Below are 18,855 nucleotides of genomic sequence, written 5' to 3'. Positions count from 1 at the left end.
GATTTTATGGGGCAAAAAAGGGTGAAAAAACTAGCAATTTTAACACAAAATCGAACTTTCGAGCCCCCATAGAACATTAGAACCACGTTCCAAGGACCCGAGGTCAACGACCGGTAGCTATGGAACCCGCCCGGGAGTTATGGAACATGGTGTTCGAACGAGGTCAACGACCGCCACTACGCAACACGGAAGTGTCCGTCCGTCAAATGATGACTTCATCTTGCTTTGGACGGCCTGAATTGAGGCAGAAGCCGTCCTCTGAATGATTTGTGGAATTCATTTTACCAAGAAGTAATAAATCGGATCAAGAAATTCACAGAGCTTTGACTTTATTTTGCCGAATATCGGCACCTTTTGCATACTAGTAACGTTATATCAACTTCAAGGAAGGTAGAATGAAATTGAGGGCATGCAGAATGAAATTTAATGCCCCCAAAGTATAATGTGTCTCGGTTAAGGTCTATATCGAGTCAAATCTAAGCATTTGTTTCGATACTTTTCTTGATTTTGTTTAAGCTAAAGGTTTTGCTACCTGCACAAGTCAGTTTAACTCTGAGCCATCCAAACATTGTTCGGATTCTATGTTGTGTTTGAGTTACGTAGAATCAAGAACACACACGATGTGTAGTACGCCAGCACTCGTGCGTACACACGCGATAATTTGGTGAACGAACGCATTCAGAGCACTACTGCAATTTTCTCAGACAGGCCGACAACTGTGGTAACGTTACGTGTATGTGGTGATTTCTTTGGATGTCTCCTGACATGATAAGTAACTGGCATATAACGTTAATCATAAAAATGTAGCGAGACCTGTTCGTTTTTCAAGTTCATACATAGAGCTGTCGTCTAAATGAAACACGGATTGGTGTCACGGTTGTAGTTAACCGATTTTTGAGTCAACAAGAACATTTGAGCAAAAAAACAACAACACATGACTACGTTAGACGCAAGGTCACTGCGTGTTGCCGGCTGTTACATAAAAAAACATGCATAACGATCGTCATGCAAACTCAAAGTTTTACGCCTGAGACATAAAGGTATGTGAAACACAAACGATGGACTTGATGAGTTTATTTCGCTATTAAACTGACCTGAACAAACACGATTAACTGCAGCGTGGAACGCCCTCCCCATGTTAGGTCACGGTCATTCCGTTCACCTTGTTGTTTATCATGTAAGTTACCACAGCGCTGCGTTGGTCCCCAGCAAGCAAGTGGAGCACGGAAACGAAGTCTGGGTGAATTACAATTAATCTACTTACAGCTTTATACACGGTGGGAGTGGCCGGCACAGCACAAATCCCCAGGCACAAATCAGCATAAGCCAACGCGAAAGTTAAGTGTAGCAGAAACCTAACCCCTTGAAGTTTGCATGATTGACAGGCGGACGGGTTTGAAGTGTACCGACTGCGGCACGTATTGATAATGAGGGCATAAACAAACTACGTACATCAAACGTAAATCAAAATTGTTTGCTAAAAATAAAGGAAATTTATGAAATATGAATTGCGGGCTCTGAAAAAATGATTGGGCCGTTCAAAATATGAATGAATTTACACAGATTGACTGTGACAGGAAGCATAGCGGAGATGTGCTGCGTACTGTGAAGATCACTTGCAGTGTGCAGGGGTAGCCATATCAATTTCTGCTCTGAGAGTGTCCGGCAACTGCGGGACGTGAACGAATATAATAGATTTGTGGCAATTTTAGCGATTACGCTAATCAGCTGTTTCTGTGAATTTGTGCGATTTACAGTAGTTGGTAAGGCCCCCTTTCGAAATTTCCACTAGACGGCGATCGCGCTGCGCTCTTACTGCGACATAAACAGGATATGTGTAACATTCGATTTCACACTGGGTATATGGTTCATAAAAAACGTAAAAGTGTGACTGAGCATGCTGAGGAGAACCCTTCGCGCTGCGTTGTACAAGCGGCAAACTCTGTGAGACATTTCAAGCTGTGAATGTACCTTCCGATTTTGTGCTACGCAGTGTGCCGTAACTTGGTACGCTTGTTTTAATTTTGCTCTCTTCAGAAGTTAGTCTAATTCAAGTAGATAGAAACGAGAATTCAATTCTATAATATTTGACAATAAAATTGTGACTGTATGTACTGCTTGCCTCATGTGAGGCTGTATCTAGCACAATCTAGCTGATGTTTTCACGGGGAAAGGGACTGAATGCACTGTTTGCGATGGTCCGACTAAGAAAATCATTACGAAAAAAACAACACCGCCAACATCAACAAATCTCTGCCTACCTTTTGGGAAATATCTTCGACATCTTAATTTTCATAGACGGTCAGCCCAAATTTGGTGCAACATGATGACACCGGTAGATTCGGTCCATATTTTATAAGCAGTCAATTAAAGAATCAAAAGCACACCTATTTGTCACGTTTCATGTAGGGCCCCGCCCCCGTATAGAGCGCAAGCATATGAGGTCCGATCGGCTTACCGGAGACTATTTTGAAAGTACCTAATTTAATTTCACATATTGTTCGATTTTTTTTACTTCTATGGTAGCAACAACTGACAGTTAATCGGGGCCGGGAAAATGACAACAAAAACATCGGCGCTAGCACGATGCGACTGACCAGAACATTAGGGGGAAGGGCGCGGCACCGACTGGGTTCGACCAGTCGCTTCTCTCTCGCCGCCGGCGTGCGTTAGGAATTATCATCAAAGTCAGCACCGTCCGCAAACATCCGCTGATTTTTTAGAGATTTTTGCAAAATTTGTCTATACTTACGCGCCGAGTTTGTTCGTCAACAATGACGGAAAGCGCAAAATTAAACTTATTCTTATGTTATCAACTGAACTTCGCGGCTCGCGTTCTGCACCAAGTCAGATACAGAGAATATGAATTTCCCAAGTGATTCAAAGCTTTATTTTTTTAAATATGAATACATATTGTTGAAGGAAGCCAGTTTTTTTTCCATGGCTCTCTCTCCGCAAGGCCTTGACGCTCCCGCAGACGACACGCTAAATGTCGTCGAGTAAACCCTGTTGACGACCGTCAGAAATGGATAACCTTTTTGGACAGACAGACTGCCCCTGTGGCTTGTAGCTATGGGGCTGTGATGAGATGATGATGAGAAACCCTGTTTGGAACAATATTTGACGTTGTGTACATTATTCAAGATGTATAACGTTACAGATAAAAAATCATCAAAATTTATTTGTACCTTCTTGCATGTCTTGACTTATCCTGTGTCAACATCTGCAACTTAATCAGTTTACCCTTCCAGGTAGAAATGCTAGACTAAACCATGTGAAGGTAACATTCTGTATTTGCTTGCAAATATTACCTTTCAAGTTCAATTCACCTTTTCAACAAAAAGGAAATATTTATTTAAAAACTTGCACAATTTCTATCAATTCCCTAATTTCACAGGAAGGCAGTTTGTGTGGAACAACCCTAATGCCTTCCTATCCCTTACTGTAGACATTGTGTCCTGACATTTCTTTTGATATTGCCTTTACAGTTTGGCTACAGTACTAATGATAGGTTATTTATGTGTAAATATGTTCTGTTCGTGTTTGCAGGGAAAAGCTCAAAGGAAGATCACAGCCATGCACATTGTGGATGCCTATGTGCTGAATGGGGAGGACATCAGCAGCAGGCACTTCAGTGAAAGGTACGTAACTTTTGAAGAGGCATTTGGCCAAACATCAGCAAAATATACTTTATAGCTGTTAGCCTCAAAGAAAAGCTCCAACAAGAAAAGATACTTGATAACAAAAGTTTTTCTCTCTCTGCTCCAGGATGCTGATGGCAGAAAAGTTTGTGAAGGCCGTGTCCAAGCCTAGCAGACCTGACATGGCTCCACTCAGGTAGGATGGACTCTGTCTTCAAACTTTAGTGACTTCTGCAGGGGTTCTGGCTCATTATAACTCTGTGGTGTGTGTCCAGTCTTATCATGGGTGCCTTATCAAAACATTGCAGTCATTACCAGTATAACCGATGGTCTCTTTGGAAGTCTCATTATGTACATGTATAATTATAGTCACTCATTTGCTAGTGCCGGTTCATTGACTTTCACCTTTCATCATGACAGAGCCCCAGCTTGCTGTTTCTCTCTGTTACAGAACAAAAGAAGTCTACAGATTGGAAGAAGTGGAGAAGATTTTTCAGAAGTAAGTGTTTTGAGGATATAGAACTAATAAGGCATTACCAGTACTCCTCTGTCCATGACCCCCTCTGTTCTATTAGCTGTTTTATTGAAAAGAATGTCTAGAAGTTACTCCAGTACTTTAAATACAGAAAGGACTTGAAAATGAAAGAAAAAAATTCAAATTGTGTAATATCATTGTTACAGGTTAGATATGCGACTGACCAAGGGTTCGCGAGACCCCCGGTTGTGTTACAGCATCGATGGAACCAGACACTTCCTGCCGTGTGGAGTGCACTTCATCAGAACTGTCAATGGTATGGTACCTGCTTCAGACCAAACAGCACGTTTTCCTGTATGATTGTGTTCACTTTTGTGTGTGTTTGCACATGTGTCTGGTCTTTACGTGTATCTTTATGATTTTCTAAAAATGTACTTATCTTATGTATCCAGCTTCATGCTGCAAACAGTTTTACCATGACCAGGGGTGCCTAAGCATTTGCACGAACCCTATGAAATTCGTACGAATATTATGTGATACACACGAATCACTATGCGAAAACGCACGAATATTATGAAATTCGCACGAATCACTATGCAAAAACGCACGAATATTATGAAATTCGCACGAATCACTATGTGACACACACGAACCTTATGTGATTTGCATGATCCTTATGCAAAAACGGCGGCCGGGAGGAGGCATGATTTTGAGCGTTTCTACCCGTGATATTTATATTTCAAGGCATGGAATGGACATTTACCGTCGCAAAGATGTATTTGATAGCCCGTGAGCTACTGTTTTGCTTCATTTCGGCGTGTTACATCGTATTTTCCGTCGCCGCCGATCGAAGCCGCCATCTTGAAAATCCCGCTCCGTCTGTCACGTGACCCCGGCAGTGGTTGCGCGGCAGTAGTTGCGCAATTTTGCATCAGGATCGTGCAAATCACATAAGGTTTGTGTGTGTCACATAGTGATTTGTGCGAATTTCATAATATTCGTGCGTTTTTGCATAGTGATTCGTGCGAATTTCATAATATTCGTGCGTTTTCGCATAGTGATTCGTGCATATCACATAATATTCGTACGAATTTTACAGGGTTCGTGCAAATGCTTAGGCACCCCTGATGACCATTTCCCCCTAAAATTCCCCTAAGTTCCCCACAAACACACCACATTTCTGTCCCTGATGAGACTGTTCCTCCTTGTTGTTCCCAGACCCGTGGGTGATGCAGTACAGTAAGAGTTGGAACAAGAAGTACTTCTTCAACTCCAGAAATGGAAGTTCCACCTTTGACTGTCCGGCTGAAGCTGTTGCACCATTCAGGTGAGGACTAATGCATTTAGCCCCTGAAGCAGGGGTAGTCATGATGATTTTTACCATCCTTTCTAAAAATGTTTTATTTCTTTTTGTGTCTCTTGTGCTTTGCATGTCTCTTGTGCATAATTTTTTGTTCAAAATATGATTTTTTAAAAAATAACTTAACTGTACTCCTGTAACTGTTCCAGGGTCTGCTATGCCAACAGGATATTCTGGGCCTGGGAGGATGGGGTTAAAGTTCATGACTCCCATAAGGGCAGTGACAGTAAGGTGTCCCGGGACATGCTGGTCCAGTATGTACATCGACATCTCAAGTGAATATATTGGTTCTGGTTATACATGGACATCTGAACTACAGCTGCTAGCTCACAGCTAGGCTGGGAAGAATGTCATTGGGTTGTGGAAACAAGTTTCTTTCCCAAGTGTATACCTTTGCATCATCATTATAATACTAGTAACTGCATTTTGCTTGAAGCTTTCCAATGCGCCCCCCCTATCAGCAACCCATCTCTGCAAGGTCCTGATCGATTAAGTATCACCCTGGGGAGTCTTAAGCTTTGTACGTATCTTTGTACATATGACGGTCAGATGATGATGGTGATGATGATGTTGATGTGATGATGATGATGAACTTCTCAAGTTTCTTCTCGTATTATGGAGGCTCATACACCCTCCAACATCCTTCCTGATTCACTTGAAAGTGGCACCCACATACAACAATTGCTGCACACCTCCAATATTTCTGTAATCAATGATAATGTGTGACCAACAGTGATATTCTATTAGTGACAATTGAATCTGCAGAATGTTTATTCTGATAGGAAGGTCTTTCATCTTAATACAGTCAAGTTGAAAAGATGTGTTCACTGTTGTCACATAGGGTTGATTAAAGCATTTCTAAGTATTACTTCAGCTTTTGATTACAGGCATGAAATCATACCACAAAGATCAGTAGTGTGAGTAGAGATGAGGAATGTGCTGCCTTGGAAGGGGTTTGCTATCTTCAAACAATGGGACAATTCATTATATGATGTACCTGTAACACAAGGTTAGAAGTACAAATGTATAAGAAAAAATGAAGAACTGTTCGGATATTTCATAGCTATTTTATGATAAAATTTTGTTGCATTTCTGATGATTGTTGTAAAGTGTGATGTGCATTAGGTCTCAGAACAAGTAACCTTACAGTACCCATGTATCCAACTGTTAATTCAAAATCTAAGAATGTAAACAAAAGCAGTATTTGTTGACAAAAGTAGTGAACAATACATTGCATATTACAAGTGGTTTATTCACATTTAAGCTGATTCAGTTGGATGCATATTAATCTGAATTAAGATATATGTTTTTAAGACATGACTTGTAATGAGAACAGCTATTATGATGATACAGTTTTAATTTGATAAATCACAAGATGTGTAGTAGTGCATGATGTAAATATGTGTTTAAGATTGTTTCAGTTAATTGTTCTCTACAGCTAGGAAAGTCAACAGGAAATGAAGAAAAAGATACAAACAACTTGAATAACTGTAAGTTGTAATATATATGTAGGTATAATGAGGATCAGTGTTACACATAAAAGATGATTGATGTGAAATATATAAGCCTCTACACAAATTTTGCTTGCAGTTTCATTTTCTGTACTCATTAGGAAGATTTGTTACAACTGTTACACCCATAACACAACTTAAGGCTATGTTGATCCAATTATATGGATGGCATCCTCAGGGAACCCCTAACTGATGCAAGCGTGCAAAGAAAAAGTTTGACCAGCAAAAAGCCTTCATTATGAAATCTAAGTGGTTACACAAATGGCTGAACACACAGAATATAGTATAATGTTACCAAACAATAGTAGATTCTTCATTTTTCTACCTTTGTATCTTCTTCTTTGACTTTGAACTTGATTTTGGCATTCTCCAACATTAGTAGCCATATTCCAACATTTTTCCCTATTTACGGTATACATTTGCTCATTTTGCAGCTGCTTTGATCAAGTTACAGTATGGTTGAAACCTTTCTTTGGAAATGGAGGAAAATTGATGGATTGATGCCATCTATGTAATTGAATCAGTTTGGTCTAAATTCTGAAACAACCGCAGTTTACTGTTTATGTTAATAAGTAAGACATCCCGTGTTACTTTCTTGACAGGGATAAAGCATATTGGAGATTGATGCTCTCCAGTAGATGTGTTTTGGTTGTCTGTCTAAGTACACATCCTGAGAGTAGCAGTAGAATATGAAGAGGTCATCAACTTGTAATAAATCGATGAATAGGAAGCCGCAAACACGGCTGGAGTCAGGGAGTCCGACGCACGGCTCACCACTGCCATAAACAGGCGGGAAACAGGGCAGGTCTGCAGGATGTGGATGTCACAAGCAGATGATAGGAGGGGACGGTCTCTGGGACAGATGAAAGACCGATTTATAACAACGTCTTGGAAAATTCATGGGTGGCGCCCTCCGCTACTGTCCAGCATTGCTTTTTGCAAAATCGGACGGTAGGATTAGTCTTTGTTCTCACTTCAGCTCGGCTCCAAAATAGAGAAAAAGAAATCCACAAAAAGATTTGCATTGGGATTTCGGACTCCAGGTTGCCGTCTCATTCCCACTTTTTACAATCATTTGCCAAGTCTGTGGAAGACTGCGGGTCTGTGTGAAACCTATGTGGTCTGTTTTTCCGTTATTAGCACGTCCCTGCTCCATCCTAACGTAACAAGTGTCCCGTCATGAATGACGTAAGGGAACAAGTCGCTGGCGATTTTCCGGTCCCGTCTACCCTTTGTCAACTAATTACGAAGCTAACGATAATTAGCTCCCTAATCAAACAACATGCCTGCTCAAATAGCGACACTTGGAAGTACTCCGCCCTATTTCTTAGTGAAGGAAACACTACTCTTCAGGTAGTGAAAAACAAGTGGTAAATTTGCACATGTAGTGAAGTAGTTTTGACAGTTAACAGCACAAATTCAGTGCTGATGGCCATCATAAAGTTTTCAATAGTTTTCTGAGACTTACTAATGGAAAGCCAAAATGTTCATGGTTGACTTAAATATTGGGAAAAAAAAAATTTTCTTCCCTTGAAATTCCAGTTTGAAAGTCCGCAAAATTCGTCTGTACGGTGAAACCAAAGATACGTAATGTTTACCTTAGATACCCATTGACGTTAACTAACAAACTGACATGATTGTGGTTTTCCAGTGGTCATGTCGTTTCTTGGTCAAGGTTACACCAAGGAGCTTTTATCTCCTTGGTTACACGGGTCTGGAGGAAAGAAGACAATAACTTTCATAAATAGAAAATGCCCTTATGACCAAGATATCAATTACTAATCCTTACTCTTCAAACGTCCGTGCCGACAGGAGAAGGTGGGAACACGGCGGTGACATCAGGCAGATTTTCCCGGCAGCCCGGGCTCCTGGCGCCGCTGACCCGCCGGCGCCTCCACGGAATGTTTGCTGACCGAGAGTAAAATTCAAATTTTGTTTATTTGTTTCCAGTTGTCCCAGTGTGCACTTGCCAAAGTCAGTCTATTCTCCCTTTGCTCTGCTCTCTTGACATCCATTACCAAGCCCTTCTTTCGCTGTTTAACATCTGTCAGACGGCTGAGGGGAAAGTTGGACACTGCAGTGTCGTCATGCTTAGTTTCTCGGTGGAGGCAATCTTATCCAAGCCGTCCTCCCACGGACGGGACAGGTGGGAGCCCGGAGACAGGGAACACGCCGACGGGACACGTGCAGGACACGCACCGTGGCGGACATGGGCCGACCCCTTCTCCACACCTGCCGGCCCACCCGGGCAATGCTCCGTACAGCCACCGTGGATGTACCGTCCCAACCCTGCATCTTTCAGGCCTTTCTCTACAGAAAACTTCATTGTAACACCTTCCCCGAGTTCAAGTTCAAGTGACTCCCAGGCTGGAGACTCCCAGGCACACCGTGCTGCAGTAGCTACGCCATCCCACGAAAGACGTCCAGACTCCGCAAAGCAGCTGCAGGCGTGCGACGAGACAGAAGTCGACGTTGATGGTATGACGATTTTGTTCATTTTTTTATATCTCTTACCAAATATAAGGTCGATAAAAAGATACAACTGTTACCCATCAAGCAGATATTAGGAGGTAAAATTAGTTTTATCATCTCGAAAGTCATAAAGATCTTCTCAAGCAACATCATTTGAACCGTGTACATGTATAGTTGGAATAGCTGCGACCCCCGGCTTCTACTTGAAGAATATACTACCTATTATATATATATTATATATATATCATATTATATATTATTATTATATGTATTCTCGTATGATCGTCACGTGTATATCAAACTTGTCTTGGTGTACTTTGCACGTGGGTGTGGGGCTGTATGCTAGATGTCACTTCATTTTTGCAAATACATGTACCATACGTATAGCCAGTAAATGGATCCCAAAGTAGCTGTGACAATGTCTAGAAATATTCTCAAAGCCGCACACTTTAGAAATCGTCCTGTAGGCGACGTTGTCCTAGCTTACAACCCCTGATGAGTCTAGGCAGCGCTGGGAATCTAGCCTGGTCACGACCGGATTTTTACCGGGATTCCTGGCACTCGCTGCGCTTTTTTCTTAAAAACATCGTCTATGGAATGGGCGTGACCAAAACAATTAAATTGTTTTACCAACCTATTCAGAAATTCGAAACTTTGATTCATACTCTAATGTATTTTGGACCCCTCCAAAGAGCTCTAATCGTCCGTAATTAGGTGTTATTATGTTCAGAATGGTAAACAAATAAATGCGGCGCCCGCCGTGTGTACAGCTCTGCCTGGTCTGCAAAATCGAGCAAAAATGGACTTGCATCCTTCGTCCAAAGATTTACACGCTTAAAGATACTGGTAACTGATATTCAAAAAGCGTTCAGTATGTAAATATAAGTTTCTAACGAAAAGAAAAAAAAATGACTACTCACGACTAACAACGAAAGTTTCCGGTTGGACAATCGCAAAGTAGTGGCGCGTCTCATAGCCCCTCTCGGTAGTTGATGTGAGGTTGTGGGACAACACAATTTGGTATGCATTCTAAAATAATACTGAGGTTATCACACATATTTCCTAACAGAGGATGGGGAGGGGGATGATAACCTTGACCCTACCGAGACAGAAGACAGCCCAGAAGACAGCCGGAGACGGCAGAGGAGACTGTTCAGCGGCCATCAAGTCATGGAGTTAGAGACGCGCTTCTTGGAGAAAAACTACCTCAGCAGGATTGAGAGGATTTGTCTGGCAAATGCGCTGGTATGTATTTTTCTCATTAACGTGGTATCGCCAAATGTAATACAGTCTGTATCGTCTAATATGCACGTATCAAAAATAAACGTAGATGTAGATCATTTGTTATGCTGATTTACCTGCAATTTACATATACTTCGCAGGGGGCCGCTCGTCATTAAATTCACCCAGAGTGAGACGTGGCCGGTCTGTTTTTAACGTATCGTGAGTTATAAAAGTCGCTTGAAATTTTTGTAAAGTCAGGTCGACATCATGCCTCTGAAACACTGGGTAGAGGAAAATGTCAGTCTTGTTAAAGACATAACGTTTTTTCTCCCTCTAGAATCTGAGTGAAACGCAGTGAAACGCAGGTGAAGACGTGGTTCCAGAACAGACGCACCAAGGCGCGGCGGAAACACCTGACGCGGCGGTACTGGGGCGGCCGGTGGCCGGGCGGGTACCGCGTCCAGCCCGGCCTCACCTACGGGCCGCCGGACGACACCATGCGGGCCGCTATTGAGGACCTGATTCGTCGGTACGAGAACGGGCAGGTGGAGACCAGGCTGACTAACTAACCTGCACTAGCGCTCATGGCCGGCGATCTGGATGTATCCCGCATAAAAGATGTACAAACAAAAAATCTATCTGCTTGGGGATCTTGAACATTGTGCTGAACTTGAAGGGAAGTCATACCGGCAAACGACCCGTTCGGAAATATCAAATCAGAGAATGATATAACATACATGGACTAATTACATACTATGCAGTTCCGCTGGTCTTACAGGGAATACTGAAAATGATAGTTACTTCTTCGATTGCGGAAGACATACGTGGAAGAAACCTGCTCATCATTTAGATTTAAGTTAAATCAAATAATGGGAGCTTGTAGCGACATGTGTATCGTTTATATTATATATGACAGATTTATTTGTTCGGTTCTGTTCAGTTATGATCCGTTGCTATATTTAATACTTTGGTGTATTTGTAGGGTAGGCGGCATATTATGAAAGAAGGTATTTCCAAAACGCGATGTACAACCAATTGTGCAATATGCAGCTTTGGAATTTATGATTACACATTTTGATTATGATTAAGTACGTTATAAGTTCTGTAAACGCTACGCAACACGTGTGAGATATGAAGCTGGTATAGAGTTTATGTATTTGCTATCCTTGTAAAGTTTTATTGTTCTTCAGTCCATCAACAAGTGAAACTTCGTGGAAGAGACATTTATTGTGAACAATACCCGTCTACAGTTTTGGTAAAAAAATACTATGCCATGGAGATTTATTCTTCAAGTGCACTGAACTCGTTCTTGTGGTTTGTTGTCAATAAGACTCCAAATGTCCTTTGTGTTGTTGTTTTAGGCCTGGAAGCTGATTACAAAGGAACTTTAGATAACTTGTAATATTTCTCAAGACGTACATATCGCAAGGGATCCATAGAGTTCAGTCCATAAGCAAAGAAACTCTAGCCTGATTAAATCTCGCTTACAGCAGCCCGCCCAACATCCGGCGGCCTCCTAGACTATAGCCCTGGACAGCAGAGTTTGTGTCACACAGACTAAAGAAATCCAACCTGAAACCACCACACTCAGAAACTCATTGACGTTAACGTTACCTCACTGTCTAACATAACGCAATACATCAAGATATGACTCGTGACCAAGCGGTTGGGTGAAAGGTTCTAATTGTTTGCCTTATCTTGCATCCACAATTAACTATGGAAGGTACTTTCGCGGATCTTGATTAAGATACCGACCGTTATCTCTGTCCGGTCATCACCACCTTTTTCACCTGTGGGTTCTTCACGGAAGATTTTACGACATCCATCTGGTTATCGTATGCCGCAAAACGTTGGTAATAACGACAGCGTATGACCTTTCACCTCTTAGGGACGATTACACAATCAAAACTGTGCCGGTGTGTCGACCAAACGATACCGACCAAACAAGGTTCGTCTTGCCTTATTTCTTAATATTTAGTTATTTTTTACTCTCTGTATGGTCAAATATGGGTTCTGAGAATCAGTAGAACCCAATCAGATGTGGCCAGCCGCGAAAACAAGCCGCTTTCTCCAAGTTTTGTAGGACACACTGCCCTGGCCTAGTTCTTGTTTTGGCTTGGGGAGGGGGGCGTTGATTATGTAAAATGCACATCCTTTTCTCTCTGGATACTAGAGCCACAATGGTCAGATAGGTACCAAATTATCCGTATATTATTCAACTATTCGCCATAGTCCCGGAAAAGGGTTCAAATTAAACCCTGGCTGATCTGGATAACTTGCAGTGCAGTGGCCCGATCCTTGTTTGAACCATGCCAGTACATGCACAGTTACGAGTATGTTGTCTTATTAGTGTATTCATGTCTTAATAAGTCATATTTTGTACTTCTATATCTAAACCAGATGAGATGTAGCATAAGTAGCCTTGAAAGCAAAACATAACACAGACTTGGGGAAATAGACAATGATTAGCACTCACAACATCAATGTCTATCATTATAAAATTTATAACATTATTCAGCAAAGATAGTTCCAAGATAGTTCTTTGAAAGAACTTCTTTCCTTTTAGTATGTGTTGCACTGAATACTGACATGATGTTGTGTTGTAGGAGGAAGCTGCCCACCCCTCCATCCCACAATTCTGACATGACCCCTGATGACCCCACATGATGCAGAAGGCACTCCTGGAGCTGCTGGGTCCCTGCAGAGGCTGTAGCTTCACCAGACAGGCAGTCAGGAACTTCAGCACATCAAGGTCAGCAGCAATACATGTCCTGTTTACAGTCTTCATTGATACATGTAGACCTGTCTATAGTGACTACATATGATATATACCTCAATAGGGACTTGGAGGAGATTATCAAAGTACTCCTACCCAACCGAAGAACTCTACTCTACTCTACTCTACTAGGAGACAGATTCCTACTGTTCATGTAATTCTTGGAAATATAATCTAAAGTTTGTTTCTTTTCTGTAAGACCTGTCTATGTACTAGTAGATGTGCCATTTGACTCTGACTTGCCATTTTGTTTTCAGGAACACATTAGCCAATTACTATGAGCTTCTCCAGGTGCAAAGGGATGCCAGCCCTGCAGAGATCAAGGCTGCATTCTTTAAAATGTCTAAAAAGGTGAGCGGCTTAGATTATCTTGTGAAGACTTGTTTGACCTACTATCTAGTTAACATATATTGATGACGTATGATAATTAATATATAATAGATAGCCTTAATAGAGACAGATTAAAAGGAGAGTGATACACATGGCCCAAAAGTGATACTACTACTTGATGTCTATGTCAGTTACAACTAGAACATTCAGCTATAGATGGAAAGGGCTGGTCCATTGACATTATGTTTTAACCCATATAGCATCCCTACCAGTATACTGGTAGATGTGAATGGCTCTTCAGACTATATCACAGATCATATCAGCAGAGAGGACAGAGACTCGGCAACTACGAATTAAAGGTTTGGATACCAGGCTATATCACAGTTACAACACGTGCTTGAACTCACATGCATCCTCTGCCCTGTTTTCCTCAGTACCACCCAGACAGCAATCCCAACAACCCAGAGCTCCACAAACAGTTTGTCCAGCTGAACGAGGCGTACAGTATCCTGAGTAAGAGCCTGGCCAGGAAACACTACGACCAGAGCCTTCGCATGGGGACAAAGTTTCAGACCACCAACGTTCCTCCCAGACCCAGGCCTGACTACCCATTTGGTCCTGGTGGAAGGTACTTTATTCTGTAGACGCTCTGTAGGGTCCTAGTCTTGCAGAGTTTGGTACATTTGTACAAGTAACAAGTGTAACACTGGGTCACTTCAGTTAGATTGTGTAGGTGGCATCTTGACTAGTGGGAGTGGGAGGGGAAAAAATGACATGATTTTATTTAAGCTACATTCAACATTTTCATGAAAGAAAAAGTATACATGCACATCCATTATGATCTCCAATCAGTGGGGACCAAAACTAAGATGATGGAATAAACATCTATGTCATGTTGCAATGGACTACTGTACTTTTAACTATGGTCAGAAATAACTCAGACCCAGAACCTGAAAATGGTCGGAAATGTTTTGGCTAGCCTGGGTACTTTCCACCTGGCTCTATCTTTTCACCTGCTAAACTGCTCTCTAGTAACTACTGTTGTCTTAACCTTTTTGCTTTGCTAAACTATCCTCCATGGTAACCACTGGATCAATCATTTTACTTGCTAACAGAAAGATTAAGCCAGCAGTTTTTACAGAGGATGGTACCCAGGCTAGCATCAAGCATGGCGGTTCATGGAAAGTATAACAAAGACTCTAAACTTTCAGAAACAACTGGCAGGAGATACTAACCATTTATGCCAAAGACTACTGTGTACAGAATGCATAACTTAAATATTCATGAGAAAATGACTTGTCTGGAGCATGTTATGGAGAAGTTCTAGCTGCAGTTTTCTTTTGAGACTCCAGGGGGCTCTTAGCACCCAACAGGGTCAAGCTGTTATTTGGTGTTCTGTCCATTTGAGCATTGATGGTTGGAATGTAGGGAAAACACTTTAAAGGCATTTGAGCATTGATGGTTGGAATGTAGGGAAAACACTTTAAAGGTGTTCTGTTCTGTTTCAGCCATGGCCATGGTCCATTTGAACAAGGGAGAAGCCAGAGTCAAAACTACTACTATTACGACTTCAAGGCAGCCAGAGAAGGGGGTGGTAAAAGATACAGTGGCTCCACCAGCCATGCTAAGATGATGGCTGTCTGTCTGTCAGTACTTGGAGGCGGATACCTTCTCACCATATTTGTCTATATGTAAGTACATTAACTACATCTTAAACTGGTTTGCTTAGATAAACCTTGCAGAATTCTGTGGTAACCATTACTGGTCTTGATACATAGATCACCCCATGATGATGAAAAGCTGTAAGATAGGTAGATGAAGGATATGAATTTTTTATTTCTCAGATAAGATGAATGATAGCCATTTTCAGTGTTATTTTCTTGTGTTTGTGTGACAGATTTGTTGTGAAGGGATTCGTGTATAGTCAAGTTCTGGAGCAGGACAGGCAAGCCAGGCTGGCATATGCTATGGCCAAGGAGAATGCCAGGTGGGTCATTAACTCTTCTTACAGACAGAATGGGAAATATTGAGATGATGGGTGTGGAACAGAGGAATCATGAAAACTGATCAGCCAAAAGATTGCAAAAACACTAGACTTGAAATACATTCAAACATTTTCAAGCAATGCCACTTTCCCCAACACAGTCTGGCCCTTATTGGCCCTCACATGGATATATACATGTACTACTCTTTGTATGTTAGGAAACATTGCAGGTTCCATACTGGCTGTGGATCTCTGACAATTTTTTAGTAGTCTTTCTTTTTCCATCATCACTCTACAACTACTTGTACGTCATCTCCACTTATGTAACAGCCCTCCCAATTTGCCACCCTGCCATATAGCTACAAAAGGTTCAGACTGGAGGATATCCAGGCCTGACAAACACAATACCAGAGTGTGCACCACTCAGCACGGCCTAATCCTCCTTGACACCGTTGCGCAACCACTTCCCTGTCAGCCATGGAGACTTGCATGATTAACAGGGTCCCCACATGTGGCTTTTGTTGGTGTGGTTTAGGGGTTGAAGGGGTAGACTGCTGTTAAAGGCTGGGCCTGACTTTCACACGGACCTGCTGTAGAAATACAGGAGTCAAAGAAATCTGTCTCTAGACCTGTCTCTTTGAGGGAGTATGTAGAACTTGAACTTTCGTTCCCTGAACAATCTTTAATGCTCAAACCTGTAATCAGCTCTGATGTTGACACCATGAAGTATTGTGAGCCAGCACCTTGTCATAATATGGACTCGGATAAACACTTCATAGTACAGTTGATTTATATCCTCCCTATAATAGATGATATCAAGCTGTTGGCTACTGAATGAATCAACAATTTTTGCTGAGCCTTGCAACTTTGTCATTACTGTCAAAAGAAGCCAAATGCTCCTTCATCTGTCCACTCTGCAAGAAATATTCCGTTATTTTTCTTGCTTGGTAATGACATATAAACCCCTGTGAGCATCTGCGCTGACAGTGTCAGTCCTATTCTCCAAGCAGAGGTTTGGTCGGGAGATTGTAGTGGCTGTGATTTTTCACCGGTCCCTCCTCGGCCACTATCATCCCCTGACCCAACCTCTGCTTGGAGAATATGTCAGTCCATGCATTGTTCTCTCCTACATGGGCCAGCTGTATCTCCTTTTATGGCAAGGAACTATTAAACTATCAAAGCTTTACTGACAATTAATCATAAAGGTATTCAACATCATAACAAAGCATATTGATGAGTTAGTTTCATTTTGCCCCAATTTTGATTTGGTGTATAGGGGCTATAGCCATTGGAACACACAAACCACTACAGCAGGGGGCTAGTCCATTAATCGTGGAGTGTGTTCAACTTCCATAGTCCTTCTCATGAGTGCTGAGTGCTAAGCAGACAAGACAGGATGTCAGACTTGTCAGTCATTGGTATGACCCAGCCGGGTTTGAACTATTCTTTTTGCTCAATGACATTTCCTGTAATTTCTCCTTTTCTTCTGTCTGCAGGAAATATACCATGGAGGAAAAACTTGCCAAGTTAAGAAAAGCATATGAGGAGAAACAGCTAGCAAAGAAAAGTGGAAGAGTGGTTTAACTCATGCACAATCATATACCAAGATTAAAAAGTGTAAAAGTTCCTGTAATGATATTTGTGTGATTTTAGAGAAACGCATCTACGGATAACTTTTAGAAAATTCACTTGCCCAAGCTATATTGATTTTGCAGGAAATGTACAGTATGTTGTAAGTACAAATGTAGTACTCTTTTGGTAAAACTGAAAACAACAATGGCAATTTCTATAGCTTTTCATGAATGTCATCTTTGCGTTTATTTCAAAGTTTAAAGTTATTTTATCTGTAAAGTTCAGTTAGCTGCATGCAATTCTCTCTGATTATTGTATTGAGTAAAGAATACCATGTAAATAGAATATCTCATGTTATCAATACATGACACACAGACATTGTACTGCCAAGTAAGAGACCCTCTCTACATGTTGGGAACTCAAAGAGAGGCTTAGGTTTGCAAATTGGTTTTAGATCCTTTAACTGTTCTTTTGTCAAGGCATTTTGCAGGGGAGAAAGCTCTGTTGAGCTGCTGCTTTAGGGATGGGGGGAATGTATTTGTCTCTGCACAATCCAGGGGATTTCTACCCCAGCAGCAAGCTGCTTTGTTGGCTTATTCTGTCATTCCTCCATCATCTGGAGCTGGATCAAAATGTCACTTTACTAAGACTGGGATGTGGGGGGGAAACGTGGACAAAGTCAGCCTGTTGGGGACCAGGCTTCTCTGTGGAATTCACAGATACAAATACTTGGCACGGACTGGAGTAACCGGTGGCTGTTGTCTTTGATTGACACACCAGAGGTCAGGTGGGCAGAGTCTGGCATGGCGTAAACAAAGGAAGGCACTCCATCACAACGGCAGCAATTGTCAGGGGATTTGTCCAATAAGTCCCCACTTTGTGCGCTGACTGTGTCCAATAAAGTTTCCAACACCTGTTGGGAGAGAGAAGATAAGCGTGTGTTGTTTGCCTTACCTGGCAGGGACAGGTGGATCAGATCAGGGTACAGGAACCTCAAGCATGTCCTGCCAATATTAGTCATACATGTCACATGTGCTCACGGGCTGTTGTACTAGGAGAACATGCTAGACCGCAATCTGCGTCTTACTGGGTATTTATTGTTTGCAAGTCTTTTTACTAACAAGCAACTATGGAGCCAGAATTGCTGGGTAAAAATGAGAACTGACATTTGCTTGTTCAGTTTTATCTCTCACAGAACTTGGGAAAGGTGTGAAAAAAATTTTTTTAGATGCATTCCCACCATTGACGTACAAGTAGTCAACAAGCTGGTTTATAAGACGCTTTGATGAAGCAACATTGTATACCATTATTGTGCCTGCTACAGATGGTATTGATGGGAGGGGCCCTTTTTGAGCTGCAAAAAAACACCTGCTAGACACTACCCGAATAACCTTTCCAACTAGTTGACTTCGAATACGAACACGAACAATTTGAAGAGCTCAGATACCTCCCTAGATAGGCAACACACTCGATAAACATGGTGAAATGTTTAAGCAGTTTGATATAGTTT

At 41.8% G+C, this 18,855-nt stretch overlaps 3 protein-coding genes across 5 annotated transcripts in view; all 3 read left to right on the top strand.

The window, feature by feature from the left end:
* The window catches only part of LOC118412160 (cap-specific mRNA (nucleoside-2'-O-)-methyltransferase 1-like), a 20,579-nt gene extending 13,536 nt beyond the window's left edge, over positions 1-7,043 (top strand). Inside the window, exons 18-23 of the mRNA XM_035814872.1 lie at positions 3,550-3,641; positions 3,769-3,837; positions 4,093-4,140; positions 4,323-4,432; positions 5,335-5,443; positions 5,626-7,043. Of these exons, the coding sequence (XP_035670765.1) occupies positions 3,550-3,641; positions 3,769-3,837; positions 4,093-4,140; positions 4,323-4,432; positions 5,335-5,443; positions 5,626-5,755 (558 nt within the window). The 3' untranslated portion in view covers positions 5,756-7,043. The remainder of the gene's footprint in view (positions 1-3,549; positions 3,642-3,768; positions 3,838-4,092; positions 4,141-4,322; positions 4,433-5,334; positions 5,444-5,625) is intronic.
* Positions 7,044-8,066: 1,023 nt separating this feature from the next.
* Positions 8,067-11,252, top strand: LOC118409802 (barH-like 2 homeobox protein). The gene is made up of 4 exons (XM_035811165.1): positions 8,067-9,465; positions 10,529-10,704; positions 11,021-11,037; positions 11,072-11,252. The coding sequence occupies exons 1-4, from the start codon at positions 9,075-9,077 to the stop codon at positions 11,250-11,252; spliced, it is 765 nt and encodes a 254-aa protein (XP_035667058.1). The 5' UTR covers positions 8,067-9,074.
* Positions 11,253-12,487: 1,235 nt separating this feature from the next.
* Positions 12,488-18,274, top strand: LOC118412672 (dnaJ homolog subfamily C member 4-like). 3 transcript variants are annotated; one of them, XM_035815694.1, is made up of 7 exons: positions 12,488-12,614; positions 13,287-13,435; positions 13,717-13,810; positions 14,224-14,417; positions 15,298-15,480; positions 15,687-15,776; positions 17,270-18,274. In XM_035815694.1, the coding sequence occupies exons 2-7, from the start codon at positions 13,347-13,349 to the stop codon at positions 17,355-17,357; spliced, it is 738 nt and encodes a 245-aa protein (XP_035671587.1). In that variant the 5' UTR covers positions 12,488-12,614; positions 13,287-13,346; the 3' UTR covers positions 17,358-18,274. The 3 variants fall into 3 exon arrangements, with proteins under 3 accessions (XP_035671587.1, XP_035671578.1, XP_035671592.1); XM_035815685.1 differs by having other exon boundaries at positions 12,504-12,631; positions 13,290-13,435; XM_035815699.1 differs by lacking the exon at positions 17,270-18,274 and adding an exon at positions 16,133-17,206 and having other exon boundaries at positions 12,504-12,631; positions 13,290-13,435.
* Positions 18,275-18,855: the final 581 nt, after the last annotated feature.

The sequence above is a fragment of the Branchiostoma floridae genome, chromosome 1 (genome assembly GCF_000003815.2).
Source record: "Branchiostoma floridae strain S238N-H82 chromosome 1, Bfl_VNyyK, whole genome shotgun sequence".
NCBI classification, from domain to species: Eukaryota; Metazoa; Chordata; class Leptocardii; order Amphioxiformes; family Branchiostomatidae; genus Branchiostoma; species Branchiostoma floridae.
This window is presented reverse-complemented; position numbering and strand designations above follow the sequence as displayed.

Coding starts and splice junctions, on each gene's coding strand:
- LOC118409802 (XM_035811165.1), top strand. CDS start 9,075: ATGCTTAGTTTCTCGGTGGAGGCAATCTTATCCAAGCCGTCCTCCCAC. Junction 9,466..10,528: donor GACAGAAGTCGACGTTGATG/GTATGACGATTT, acceptor ATTTCCTAACAG/AGGATGGGGAGGGGGATGAT.
- LOC118412672 (XM_035815694.1), top strand. CDS start 13,347: ATGATGCAGAAGGCACTCCTGGAGCTGCTGGGTCCCTGCAGAGGCTGT. Junction 13,811..14,223: donor TCTTTAAAATGTCTAAAAAG/GTGAGCGGCTTA, acceptor TGTTTTCCTCAG/TACCACCCAGACAGCAATCC. Junction 15,481..15,686: donor CTCACCATATTTGTCTATAT/GTAAGTACATTA, acceptor TTTGTGTGACAG/ATTTGTTGTGAAGGGATTCG.